This window comes from Xenopus laevis, chromosome 1L (genome assembly GCF_017654675.1).
Source record: "Xenopus laevis strain J_2021 chromosome 1L, Xenopus_laevis_v10.1, whole genome shotgun sequence".
Classification (NCBI taxonomy): domain Eukaryota; kingdom Metazoa; phylum Chordata; class Amphibia; order Anura; family Pipidae; genus Xenopus; species Xenopus laevis.
Genome location: NC_054371.1, coordinates 164033190 through 164047917, shown reverse-complemented (window position 1 = coordinate 164047917; position 14728 = coordinate 164033190). Strand labels below are relative to the sequence as shown.

The window sequence follows — 14728 nt, the reverse complement described above, 5'->3', positions numbered from 1 at the left end:
GAAAAAACAAAAAATATCCATTAAGTATATAACCTCTAAAGTAGTTTGGATCCTAAGATGGTACCCATTTTGCTATATGTGCTGGTACAAAGTACCAACTTAGAATTTTCTAGGATGTTTTCTGGATGCCTGAACTGATGTAGCAATGGGCAGTTCTAAAGAAGATCATATCCCAATATTGAGCTACATATATAAAACATGCACTGTACAGTCCATGGCAAGCTTTTGTATTTTCGTCTTTTTGTTTGAATTGCCTTATTTTGTAGTAAACTGTCGTTTTTTTTAATTTTTAGTATACTTAAAGGAAACCTGTCACGATTGAGTTAACACTAGGAAGGCAATAAAACTGTTAAAACAAACCACATACCTCAATTTATTCAACTCAAATCTCACTTAATCTCAATTTATAACTACTTTTGAAAATGTCCACGAGATACTGACTGAAGCCCCGACTTTCTGAAAGTCAGGAGAGCAAGGCATCATGGGTAGAATCAGCCCTGCACACTCCTCTCGCGATATCTCCAGTTTCTGCAGTTGTCAGGGGCTGGAGGACTACAGCTCGTGAATTTGTGTAGGAGTTCAAAAGCACAGACAGAATGGGGGAAGCACATTGGTAAAGTTTATCAGCACGGAGGAGGGAAGAGGGAGGAGGTGTCAGATAAGGAGCTCCGTTTTCCTGGTATTAGCAGAAGTAGCAGCTAAAGTTTAACCATAATGCTGCTGCTTTCTGCTCTTCATGTAAACAATTAGTCTACTCTTGACAAGCAAAAGTATTGAGTTACTCTACCCTTCACACACACTTTCCTGATTTTTATATTTAACCCTAAATCCCAGCAGTGTCTTTATTTATTATTTATTTATTTTATTATGTATTTATTTATTTTATTAGGTACATTTTTATTTTGGGGTTGACTAAGCTAAAGGGGCTCATTAATAAACACTGGGCAAATGTGCACCTGGGCAGTAGCCCATAGCAACCAATCGGTGACTGGCTTTTCACAGGCAGCTGCAGGTTGAACTTTGAAAGCAAACGTTTAATTGGTTATTGTCCAGGTGCAGATTTGCCCAGTGTTTATGAATGAGCCCCAAGAACTGCACAGTTTTAGCAGGTTTTAGCGTTTCGGCAATTTCATAGTTTATGAGATTTTTTAGTAAAAGCCCACACAATCTAAATAGAACAATGTGTTTCAAACAATCCTAATAGAATATCAAGTCCTGGTGAGACATGAGTGGTACAGAGCCAGTCTATCACAGAGTATACTCTATCACTAAGCATCCATGAGATTTGGCAGTTTGGCACAATCCACACACAGAAAACAAAGGGGTCCTGTTTCAACATGGCAGCACCTATGAAGCACTGTTTACATGTAGGAGATTTTCTAATCCGTTTTAGATATAGACAAAAACAGCTGACTAAAGGGTTAAACTAAGGAGGGAAAAGATATATATCACTTATGTCTCAAGGTGACAGGTCCTCTTTAAGTTATTGTGATGCAAATTATGGAAGTTGTTTCCCTTATCTGGAAAACCCTAGGTCTGAAGCATTCTGGACAACAGATCCTAATTTGCATTATTATCCATTTTACATTTTGAAAACATGAGCTGACATTTGGTATTATTTATATAGCTTACAAAAACTTGGAACAATTAACTCATTGTCTAGCTAAAGCTGTATATGCCTTCAACATCTTTGTATGTTTATCAGAGTTTAAAGCGCAGTCTGGAGCAGGCCCGAATGGAAGTTTCCCAGGAGGATGACAAGGCCCTCCAACTTTTGAATGATATCCGTGAACAGAGCAGAAAGCTTCAGGATATAAAGGAACAGGTATTTAGTTTTTTAATAAGACAATTTAACTTATTGAATATGCTAATATATTCTACATGCCGGTATCTTGTCCTGTCATTTTGTCTTTTGAGTTGACACATTTTCAACAATATATACAGCTGTGCAGCTGTATATATAATTTGTATAAAACCATCTGAAATAAGTTTGATGTTGAGTGGACCATCCTTAAATGTAGTGTCAATAAGCTTGTGCTTAGATTATAGTATGCTCTACCTTCCCTTTTAGGAGTTTCAAGCTCAGTTAGAGGAGATGAAGATGATGATGCATCAGTTGGAAGAAGATCTTTCAGCTGCACGGAAACGAAGCGATCTGTATGAAACAGAACTGCGAGACTCCAGAATAGCTGCAGAAGAATTTAAACGAAAAGCAGTAGAGAGTCAACAAAAGCTTCAAAAGGTAGCAGTCACCAGACTTGGATGAATGCATTTGATTAGCTAAACAATCTATGTTGACTTCATGGCAGTCTCTTGGATGGATGCCTTGTTAAAACCTATGCTTTCTCTTATTTAATGGGAATTTATATATGACTTGGTTAATACTTTCTGCTGCTATTGGTGTGGTATTTTATTTGATGTATGCCTATTTTCAGTTCTGGTTTAGCGATAGCTATGAAGTGTGTAGTGATTGCAGATTACAGAAATTAAAGGAGAAGGAAAGGCTTTGTGCACTTGGGGGTGCCAAATGTTAGGCACCCCCAAGTGATTGTATTAACTTACCTGAAACCCTTAGCCAGTGCTCCTATAAGAAGAAAACTGCACCGGCCCGGGGTTATACCAGTGAGCACCACTGAGCGTTCCTCTTCCGTTTTCTTCGCATTGCTGCGCAGAAACTGAACTGAACTTTAACTAAAAAGGTTGGCTATTTCGTTCAACTGCGCATGCGTTTGCCCTGGGAAATTTGAAGAAAAAAGAAGCCGGAAGAGGATCGCTCCATGGTGCTCACTGGTATAACCCCGGGCCGGTGCAGTTTTCTTCTGATAGGAGCACCGGCCTGGGGTTTCAGGTAAGTCAAAACAATCACTTGTGGGTGCCTAACATTTGGCATCCCCAAGTGTACGAAGCCTTTCCTTCTCCTTTAAAGGGGACCATTCACCTTAAGCAATAATTCCAAATTATTTTCTATTGTGTTAGTCAAGCAAAATAAACTTTACGTACACAATACAAATTATTTAAATCTTGTTTCCTATAGTCTAAGAATTCACTATCACAACTAGCAGGCAGGCACCCTTTTGTGAACACTGTTACTAAGGCAAGCTTTGCATCATACCAAAATCTAATTTATGTGCCAGAATGGGAGACCTTATGTCCAGACCCACAATTATAGGCAGTAAAGAGGGAGGGAGGTTTATTAAACAGCTATACCATCCTGCCTGGAGTGACCATTGTTTTCATGCTGCCTGCATTGCCTCTACTCTATATCAGCAGACAGCGAAGGTACTGGTTCAGTGCTATTGCTTTCCTTTTAATTGCAAGTAGGCATGTCTTGTTCACCTAATCTGGCAACAGGTGATCAGTGTAAGCCATTAGGCTGGCTATATAACCCCCTGCTCTGCACCGACTCATTGTCCAATGTAGGTCTATTGTAAAATAGTTCCTGGGTGCACTTATTGTCTGGTACTGACCTTAGTCTGCTACTGACTATTCTTCTGGATCCTGACTTTGTACTACTTTTAATTTTTGGTTTGACCCTGGCCTGTGTCCTTGACTACGCTTCTGGTCCCTGATTCCACACTGCACGATCTGATAGGTATTGAAACCCCGGCTGTTTCACTACTACGTTTAATTTTTCCCCGTCCTTCCGGACACATGTTCCTTAGCCTGCCCAGAACCCTTGCCTTGGTTCTATCACTATAAGACCTGGTGACATCCAAGTAGAGAAGCTGTGACCAGGGGGGCAGCTAGACTGGGGGAGGAGGGAGGAGGTTCTACGTAGGGTAAGGGGGTAGGGTTTTTTTTAGTTAACGGTTGATTTCTCTTTTAATGCCAGTTATGACCTGTCACACTTTAGATTTCGATTGTAAGCTCTAAATTGTTCACACCTCATACTCAGACTGTAAGCGCCCACATTGCTCATCTGTGGCAGCACTGTGTCACAGTATGTATTACAGTGTGTATTGTTTATCGTAGTGTGGTCCTGATAGGTTTCCCTATCTTCTGCCCTACTCTACTGTGTTTAATTATGTTCTGGGGTTACCTATGCTATCTCTAAAAGTGGTGGGGGGGGGTACAATAAGGGTATTAATATGACTTAAACTTATTATTATTTATTTTATTTTTTTTACATATGAATGATATCCCTGCAGTGAGCACGAATCATTTGTTTTTTTATGTGCAACCACCATTATTGTGGTAACACATATTGTGTCTTAAAAGATCTTATAACATGGGCGTGGTTTATATTCGATGTGGCTTAAATACAGGGAGAGTTCAAAAGTGACTTCCATTGTCGCCCTCCGCCATTTAGGCCAGAAAAATTCCAGCAATTGGTACCTCACTAGTTGTACAGCATTGCCTAGACCTTCCAAGTTGCCTACTCTTTACCCATATTCAATTACTACGCATGGTCATGAAGAAAGAGGGAGCTCTGCAACATTAACCGAATAGCCACATTAGCCAGACAGGTTGTGGTCTCTGACCTAGTGGGACCAAATGTGCTATAAACCCCCACCTTCCTAGACTATGTATCCCCTTGCCATGGGTTGCCCTAAAGTGTTTCTTTTGACAATCTTGTCAGCTCATAAAGTTTCTTAGATGCGCTACCCATCATGCCAGGCTCCTTTTCTCACCTTCACTTTAGTTCTATACATATACCCTTCATTTATTCCCAATTATGTTTATATGACTTTCACATAACTATTCTATGATTCTGTCCCAAGCCATGTACATTTGTCCTCCAGTTTGACTTAAATTTGAACTCAACCATGGACAATATAACTTACACCTCTCTGTTTGCCATTCTATCTAAACTGTGTGAGGCAAGATGATGCTTTTAAGTCAACCATCTCCAGGTGGCTCAGGTTGGGTAATTAGCTTAGCTTATTTTGCAAAAGTCTCCTCCTCTGCAAGCGAGGATTCACTCCACCAGGAGCATGAGCACATTTTGTAACTTCACAAACCATGTACCTCTCCAAAATTATGCAGTAATGGTAGTTGTTCTACTATTTACGCCTATACCAGATTATAGAAATTTGTAATTTTTGCAGCACTGGATGCGAGATTATTGCAGGCAACAATTAAGTAAACCTAGTTCAGGATAACACCACTTCCTGTTTACTTATAGTTAAGCCCAACCAGTGGCTCATGAGCAACATGTTGCTCTTCACTCCCACTGATGTTGCTCTCAGTGTGGCCTCACAGTAAGTGCCAATTTTGAAATGCCTGACTTAAAGGAGAATTCAACCGTAAAGTAAAAAAAACCCTAGCCCCCTACCCTACATAGACCCCCCCTCGTTCCTCCCGCCAGCCTACCCCGGGCAAATGCCCCTAACTTTTTACTTACCCTTCGTGCAGATTCTGTTCTGCGGAGTTCACATCATGCATGTTCTCGTCGTTAATCTTCGGGAAGTAAGTGCCGTATCGACGCATGTGCAGTTGGAGCAATTTTCTGTTTTGCGACAACTGCGTATGCGCCGAAAGTCACGAAAATTGCCGAAGCGCCGGTCTCATTCTGAAGATAACCAAAGAGCCGGAAGATGGCTGCCATTAACTCCGCTGGACAGAATCTGCACCAAGGGGTAATTAAAGCGTTAGGGGCATTTGCCCAGGGTAGCAGCTAGGCTGTGGGGGGACGAGGGAGGATGTTTATGTAGGGTAGGGGGGCTAGGGTTTTTTTACTTTAGGGTTGAATTGTCCTTCAAATTTTATTTTAAAGTTTTTGAGGCATTAAAGCATAGGTTTATTCCAACAGAGTCTCCAGACTGGCAGCCCACGTGGCTATCAATTAGCCTATCGTAGCCCTTGTTTGTCATTCCCAAGGATTTTTTTCTTGCTTATGTGGCTCTCCAACAGTTTGTACATTTGAGTGTGACTCATGGGTAAAAAAAAAATATAGTGACCCCTATAGAGAAAGGGGGATCTTGTGTGACCACTATATACTTTTCTCTTCAAGGAGAAGGAAAGCTACGGAGGAATTTTATTGCCAATAGATTAGCTGCAATAGTGCAAGCTAGAATGCTATATTTATTCTGTAGAATGTTTTACCATACCTGAGTAAAAAGCTCTAGAAACTCTCTGTTTGTTTAGAATAGGAGCTGCAGTATTAACATGGTGTGACATCACTTCCTGCCTGAGTCTCTCCCTGCTCTGGGCTCAGATTACAGTAGAGAAGGGAGGGGGAGGGGGAAGAGGAGCAAACTGAGCATGCTCTTGCCCAGGGCAATGAGGTTTAATCTGAAGGCAGGAAGTCTGATACAGAAGCCCATGTGTACACAATAGAAGGAAAGAAATGCTGTATTTCTTTTGACAGGGGACTCAGAGCAGCACCACTTTGGGGGTTTACTGGTATATTTAGATGGACCTTTCTGATAAGGCTTACTTAGTTTTAACCTTTCCTTCTCCTTTCAGTGGTTTTGGAACAGAGGACTTCCTCTATCTCTGTTTTCCTCAACCTCTGTTGACCTCCCTTGGGATGGAATCCTTTGTATGTTTATGTATAAGTAATTCTTTGGTATACAAAGTGTGAGTAGTTCCTTTGATATTCTTTAAACAATGGCATTGCTCTGAAAGGAAAGAGTATAGCTATAGAAGAAGCCTGTTTTCTAGTGTCTTTCCTCCTACTGGTGAAAGTTCAGTCCCCAAGTGATTGAAGAAAAAAAAATGAACTACCCTTTTTTAGTTGCTTACATATTGTTGTCTTTATAAATGTCATTTCAATTTCTTTCCAGCTATTGTTAAATTCAGTAGCTCTTGGTTACCTAGTTCTTCAGTAACGGCATTCTTGTTTTATGGGAAAACTCAGCAGTCTTCAAACATCAATTAGACCTCTTTATAATTCACAGTTATGGAATTGTAAGTGAGTGTTATATTTAATGTTGCAAGGCAGTTGTATGTTAATGTATATTTACATGTTTTTGCAATAATTTCTTTTAAGGCTAAAGATCATGGCAAAGGTGAAGCTGGAGAACTGCATACTAAGCTAGAAAAGGTATTGTATATATTTTGTTACAAATAAAACAAGATTCTGAAACTTTTTGGTGCAGTTCCTAAAATAATTTCATTTATAGTATCAAATATTGCGTTTCTTTAATCACATATGACAATATAACTTAAATAGTGGCTAGCTGAACTTCTAAACTTCATATACAGATGCAAATAAGATTGTGTCTAGTGTTTGGCTTGATGATAACTGTATCTTCCATCCCTGATTCCAGGTCAATGCTGACCAACAGAACAAAATTCAAGAGTTGCAGGAAAAACTGGCAAAGGTAAGAGACACATTTAACACAAGTTGGGCTTGTGTAAAAATAAAGTGCATAAACACAGGAGAGGCAATTTTCTGCCGGATATCAATACTTTCCTGCAGTGGGTAGTGCGTATAGTTAACCTTAAAAAGACAGTTTTGGCTTTTCAGAAAGTGTTTATTTACATAACAACTGAATAAGCTTATCTTAAAATATGGGTATTTTTTGCCTTTTAATATTGTCCAGTAATGTATTTTTTTTATTTGTAATCATTTTAATGCTTTCCCAACTTCAGTGTACTGGTCGTACAGCCTCTGCTTCTACTGGTATATTCATAAATTATTCTTTAGCAATTGTTCTTGTGCATTGGAAATGCATTTATTTTAAGCTGTAAATGTGGCTGCAGAAAAATGCTTCCTGTACACACCTTTATTATAATGCATTTTCCACAGGAGTGGAATCTTTGGAAAATGGTTTGTTTTTAACTTTATTTTATCACTTTACACACATTGTAATGCAGATTAATAATAGCATCATTAGTTACAGAGTAACCTGTGTATGAATCTATCATGCAGCATTTTTGCCGCTTTCACTGTTCCTGTAATTGTATGTAAAAGTCACATCAGCACTTCTTAACAACAATTGAATTTCTATGTGTCTTTGATTTCCTAACCGAAGGAGAGCTGAACCAATCATCACTCTGCCAGTAGTGGAATAATGCCACTTCGCTAATATTATAATATTTTGCAAGTTTACTAAATTAATATCATGAAGTATTATGCCCATTTAATCTCATTTCAATTGGCTTACAGTCTGAAAGGCTGCAACTGAATTGTGCTGATAAGTTGAACCTGTCAACTCCAGTGAACATTGGCCTTGAGTTATTAACCTGCTAAAACAAAACTAGTAACGGCAAACATGCAGATTGCAAACCTAGTTTAGAAACAAATATAATTATGGGGTGTATGCTATCCTCCAGTGAGAACTGTGCGCGGGTCCAATACCACGTGTTACATATAAATTAAAGGCATGCACAGTATCTCACTTAAAACATTTATTTGTTCAATTCATCCATAGTAAAATTCACATTGATATATCCAAACATAGCATTTTAGCATAACACACCACAATGCAGTGTCTCCCCCAGTCTGCTTACCATATGTCAGCCACTCCCTCCTGACGTGTTTTGCGCTATTGGGCGCTTCATCAGAGGAATCTGTCAAACTTGAGGTTTGCATTCTTCAGGTTTGCCGTCACAAGTTTTAATTGGTCAATAACTTGACCAATCGCACCATTGTTCCTCAAGTATGACTAGTTACTTATCCAAAGCCATCCAGATCGAATGACCGTAATTTGTTTTAATTTGAGCCATTGCTTTGTTCTCAAATATATAACTTAGAGTTATATTCGTTTTACTGTGTTATAAGCTGTACATGTTTCTAGGCTGTGAAAGCTAGTTCAGAAGCTACAGAATTACTCCAAAACATCCGCCAAGCAAAAGAGAGAGCAGAGAAAGAGCTTGAGAAACTCAAGAACCGAGATGATTCAAATGATGCAATAAAGAAAAAACTGAATGATGCTGAGGTACAGCCACAAATAAAGGTTTTGGTTGAAAGTGATGTGTGATGATGTATAGATAGCTAGCATTTATCAATACAGATGTAAAAACCTCAGCACACAACATACATCTCAATACAGCATTTCCCCTCCTGAAACAATGGATACTTTGTGCTCTGATAAGCTTCAGACTCTCTTCAGACTGTCTTCAGTTGAATTGAGTGATATTAAAACACCCCTATCATTCAAAAAAAATGTAAATCTGCTCAGCCTATTAACAGAACAATGTGTATGTAACACGATGGTCGCTCTCCCTGACACCTGAAGGATTCAGCTGGCACCTTAAATGAATTGCAGTGTTCAGACAGTTTGAACTGTGTATTTGTGAGAAAATGCCTTATCTGAGTTTTCGCACAATTATGTGATTCATGGCACAGAGAACAAAATGGCCTATGTATGCTTACCGGAAGGTCTACAGCACATATGGGCGGTGGTTCAATGCAATGACGTGTGTCACTCAAGGTGCTTTTCAATTAATAGTAACAGTGTGGTGTCTGGTAGAAACACTTTTGGAAGGGCCAGCTAGGGATAAGGTACTTGAATACATTTCAAAGCACAATACTATGAGTTAGTGCCAGCATTGTTTTTTGCATAAGAGATATTGCCAAACTGAACTGCCTCCTGTGAGGAGGTGAGCAAGAACCTAGACCCTAGTCTGTGGGTGCGGATGTGATCTACTTTCACTTTGCTAAAACATTTGATACAGTACCAGACAGAATGTTACTGATTACATTAAGGAATATTGGCATTGAACATAGTATTTTTATAGAAAACTGGCTGAAGGATAGATTACAGAGACTTACAATTGGGAACATTTTCTTATTGAACCTGTTTTGTTAGTGGAGTACTGCTAGGGTCTGTCCTTGGTCCTTTGCTTTTTACCTTGTTTATTAATGAGCATAAGGCTTTTTTGCATGTAAATTACATAGAAATAAATATTTTTAAGCAGGACTTTTTCAACTTTTCATATTGTGAGCCTATATTTTTCCAAGAAAGTTCTATAAGGCTAGACTTTCAAGATTGCGGTTGTTGCCATTAGCTTCAGATTTTCTGAATCAGCTTGCACAGTAAAGGCCATATACATACACTTGTAAATAAGGATGCCAAGGACAATGACCCCATATCCTAAATACATTATACAATGAGAGGAAGAGGAAATGTTAGCCTCAAATACATTTTATGCATAACCCCTCCTTACCTTTCTAAAAGGCATGTTGCCTAAAGGCTATAGTAGGTTTCCAGCATTTTGCAGGTAAATTAGCAAAGAAATCATCTACACTGCTCAAAATGCTGCTATGCATTGAGTTGAGAACTGTACCCAGCATGAGAAGTAAGAGAACCTGTGTCACATATGACCTGGATATAAGAATGGAATAGCTGAGGCAATGGCAGCACAAAAAGATTTGCATTGTGCTGTGCTGGCCGTTTCCACAAGCAAAAGATTAAGCATAATGAACTCAGGTGGCTGCCCACACACAGTTATTAAAACTTTAAAAAGAAAAACAATGATTAGTTTTAAAAATAACATTTGACATGGCAGAAAATAATATTGTAGTATGCATCTTTTGTGATGTGATTATGTTTTGTTTTATGCTGACTAGAGTTTAAATGAAATATAACATTTGTTTTATTTTCAGGAAAGACGTCATTCCTTAGAAAACCAAGTAAGAAGACTGGAGACAGTAGAACGTAGGGAAAACAAACTGAAGGAAGATATTCAAACAAAATCACAACAAATCCAGCAAATGGCTGAAAAGATTATGGTAGGTTTAAAAATGTAAATCAATAACATTATGCAGTGAAATGTTGTGAACAGTTTGGTCAGTTCCTTATATAATTGAACTACAGTTGGTCATTTATATAGTAGGAACTGCAGATTTTAGCTTTAGCACATGGGCTCAAGAATATTCACGGCACCAAGTGTGTCCAATTAGATGTTTAATTTCTCTCAGGAGTCAGCTCAGGATGACAGCAGTGCACAAAACTCCCCATGGACTATAATCCTTAGGAGCTGTTTTATCAAGTACAGGTATTAAAAAAAAAAAAGTGATTCCAGGAGAATTCCAAGCAGTTCAATATTTTCCCTGACAGGTATATTTTCTGCGAATTGATGCATATATCAGAGACGATATCTGTTGTCAATTCTGTTCTATTTACAGCAGTGCTATAACTGTTTAAATAGCTTTCCCATGCTTTTTGCATTTAGGGGAAAAAGGATTCAAACAATAATTTTCTGTCCCGGGACAATTTGTTCCACTGAGAAAAGTATGTTGTTTCATTTGAAACCTTTGCCAAGCAGTACCTATCATTACTGAGTGTTTATAAATCAATTGCTTAGATTCAGTAATCTGTCTCTGACCATGCATCTAAATGATGAGTCATCTTTGTGAAGATGTAAAATTAAAATATGTGCCACAAGGCAGTCCAGTGCATTCTATTTTTGCATTAGGGCATTTATTCTCATTACGGATACACCGAATCCATTATTTTGGATTCCGCCGAATCCTTCACGAATGTTTCGACCGAATACCGAACCAAATCCTAATTTGCATGTGCACATTAGGGGTGGGAAGGGGAAAACCTTTTTTACTTCCTTGTTTTTTTTACAAAAGGCCACGCGATTTCCCTACCTGCCCCGAGTTACCATATGCAGATTCTGATTCGGTTCCTGACAAAAAAAAAGGCAGAATCCTGGCCGAATCCCGAACTGAATCCTGGATTCGGTGCATCCCTAATTCTAATTGATCATTGTGTAATACCTCATGTGAACATATAGTAGTAGCTGCCTTACCATAAATTGCCCATATGCAAAATGGCAAATTCACATTTGATTAAGATAAGATGCATGCTGCAGAGAAAGGAGTGCAGCTCTGCAGAATGCATTTAAATGAAAAGCTAAGTTGTTATTTAGCACGGGAAAAATGTATTTGCCCAGTTGTAAACTGCTAGGTCTAATTGAACAATGCAGTTTAGCTGCATTTTAATGGAGGCCTTGACATACATTTTGACTATTACAGTTATTTTTATATGTTTTGCAGTAATCACATTTTATGCAACCACTAAACATGTAAATGCTCATATAAATGATTTGAGTAATATTGATTAATTTGTCTATGCAGGAACTTGAAGAAAAATATAGAGAGGCCCAGGTGGGAGCACAGCATTTAGAAGTTCATCTAAAACAGAATGAACAAGTCTATGAAGGAAAAGTCAGGGTAAATCATTTTTTTTCAAGCATGTTCCTGAGAGGTTTTATTTTGTTGACGTGTTTCTTATTTGCAGCCATTTCATTATTATTCTTAATGGCGTTTAGTTAAGCTATTTATACACCTTTTCAGAAATGTCATGATCATCACAGTGCACAGAGTAAGGTCCATTTTATCAGTAGCCAATTAACCTGGCTTTTATGTTTTTGGAGTGTGGGAGAAAATCCTTTGGCCGAATCCTGGCCAAATACCGAACCGAATCATGGATTGGGTGCATCCCTAGCAGTGATGTGCGTGTCTGGTAAAACCAAAACCTGCCCTCCCTCCACCTTCGCCTGCCCGAGTACGAATTCCGGCTTCCATTGGGGCGAGCAGGCGTGCGTCTATAAAAAAGGAAGTTGGAAGCTGGCAGTGTAAGGTGGTAAACTCGCAGGTCCCGTGGATATCGGGCCGGCCCGCACATCAATAATCCCTAGTGTAGATTGTGTCCAAATCAGAATTGTGCCCAGAAACTCAGTGCCGCAATTGTGTATTCTTAGTGTGTCCCTCCAATTTGTTTATGAAGTTATCCAGGTCAAGTCCAGCACACATACATCAATTAGAATTGGATAGAATTGTTTGCCTCTAGTAATGTATTTATATCCTATGTTTAATCCTACATCAATTTATGAAAGCACAGTGTAATATTATATTACACTGTTTAATATGCCATTTCTAATTTTACCATGGAAATTTCCAGAGCAAATGTCCCACCTTGCTTAAAACCAACCTTCTCCTAAGTGGTACCTTTTGTACTTGTTTTAGTAATCAGAATGTTACTTTATATTTTCTGTTTGCAGCAGTTAATATTTGAAATGTTTTAGAAATTGGCCAGCATCCTTGTTTCGTGATGTGCACTTAATGGAAAAAGTTTTTTGGCCTTGAATTTAACTGTTTTAATAATTATTTCAAAATTACACAAATGCCTTCAAGTATAAACACACTTTGATATCAAAAACTTCAGTCATAACTTTTGACCTGTAGAAACAGGTCAAAGAGTTCCCTCTTGATATATTTATTAAAAAAACAATATTTTAAAGGGGTTTTCGTCTTCCAACGCTTTTTTTCAGTTGTTTTCGGATAGTTCACCAGAAATAAAACCTTTTTTCAATCACCTTCTATTTGTGACTGTTTTTCTAATATCGGAATGTAAAGCTTCATTTTTCCCCATCTGAAGTCTTTCTGAAGCAGTTTGGGGGAAACGGGGGTCACCGAAAAACTGTTCTAAATTAATACATTTTGTTGATACATTTCTTACCTTTGAGTTTCATTTAAGGCGGTTGTTAGAATTGATACAATAGTTGCTAATATTCCAGAGATGCTGCTGAGAAATGTATCAACTAAATGTTGCAAAATTGTAACTGTTCAGAATCTGCACCTGAATTACTGAGCTGCCAGACTGAAACACCAGAGACATTACATTTTAAACTTCAATTTCGGAATAATTGTAAAAAAAGAAAAGAAAAAAAAGCAACTGAAAAAAAGTCTCTATTTCTGGTAAACAAATGAAAACAACTGAACTGAAAAAGTTTTTTGGAAAGTGAACAACCCCTTTTAAGGGATTAAATTGGATGCTGAGTGCTATCTGTAAATTATATTCCCTAACAGAATCTTGAAACTGAAATGAAAAAAGACCTTGCTGAGAAAGAAGCTCTTGAGTTATATCGTATAAAAAATGAAGAAGATATTTGTGAGAAAAACAGAATCCTTAGTGAACAAAAAGCAGTGAGTAAACAAGGAAATGGTCTTCTAGGTTCACAATTAATGTATTTATTGCTAGATATAGTACAATTGTCTGACATCAAACTATATTTGAAGGCATAATCTGTGATTTTTACATTTTAAATGTTTTAGATGATAAATGCTCTGGAATCAAAGATCATGTCCTTGGAACAAAGGTTAGCAGAATTGTCTGAAGCTAATAAACTGGCAGCTAATAGCAGTCTTTTTACACAAAGAAACATGTAAGTATTTTTAATGTTAAATAATACTTTAAAGTGATACTGACAATCCATGTTTTACAGGAATGTGTCAGTATTACTTTTAAAGCATCCTAGCACTAATCAACATGTTTAAACCACCATATCAACACCTTCCAGTCCCCTTTTACTTACCTGTGATCGACACCCAACACCTTTTTAGCCATTTCTGCTGGTGTAGAACAAAGACCTGGTGCCCCACCCATGTCTTTAAAGGTACCTAGAGTCCCACGCAGTCTAGAAATAGGGGCATTGGCAATAGCATGGTGTTAGTTTCAATATGTTAAATTAGTGCCAGGAAGCTTTTTAAAGTGATTCCGACACGTTCCTGTAAAAACCTGGAACACATCAGTATCACTTTAAATTGTCCCTATACAAAAACCATAAACTATCACTGCAAAAATGTTTTCTTTTTTAACCGTTTCAGGAAAGCCCAAGAGGAGATGATTTCAGAACTTAGGCAGCAAAAGTTCTACCTGGAAACACAGGCGGGAAAGATAGAGGCACAGAATCAGAAACTGGAGGAACAGCTAGAGAGAATAAATAACCAGGAGCACACTGACAAAAACCGTCTTATAGAACTGGAGACAAGACTGCGAGAGGTGATACACACAATTTGGGATAGCTGTTTATTTGCCACCCT

The 14728-nt window shown here is 38.2% G+C and overlaps 1 protein-coding gene across 7 annotated transcripts in view; it reads left to right on the top strand.

Annotated features, from left to right (window-relative positions):
• The window catches only part of cit.L (citron rho-interacting serine/threonine kinase L homeolog), an 87253-nt gene that overhangs the window by 45267 nt on the left and 27258 nt on the right, over positions 1-14728 (top strand). For all 7 annotated transcript variants that reach the window (XM_041566318.1, XM_041566304.1, XM_041566317.1 and 4 more), the window contains 10 exons: positions 1706-1825; positions 2072-2242; positions 6935-6988; positions 7215-7268; positions 8688-8828; positions 10499-10624; positions 11981-12076; positions 13715-13831; positions 13961-14070; positions 14513-14687. In XM_041566318.1, coding sequence (XP_041422252.1) covers positions 1706-1825; positions 2072-2242; positions 6935-6988; positions 7215-7268; positions 8688-8828; positions 10499-10624; positions 11981-12076; positions 13715-13831; positions 13961-14070; positions 14513-14687 — 1164 coding nt within the window. The remainder of the gene's footprint in view (positions 1-1705; positions 1826-2071; positions 2243-6934; positions 6989-7214; positions 7269-8687; positions 8829-10498; positions 10625-11980; positions 12077-13714; positions 13832-13960; positions 14071-14512; positions 14688-14728) is intronic.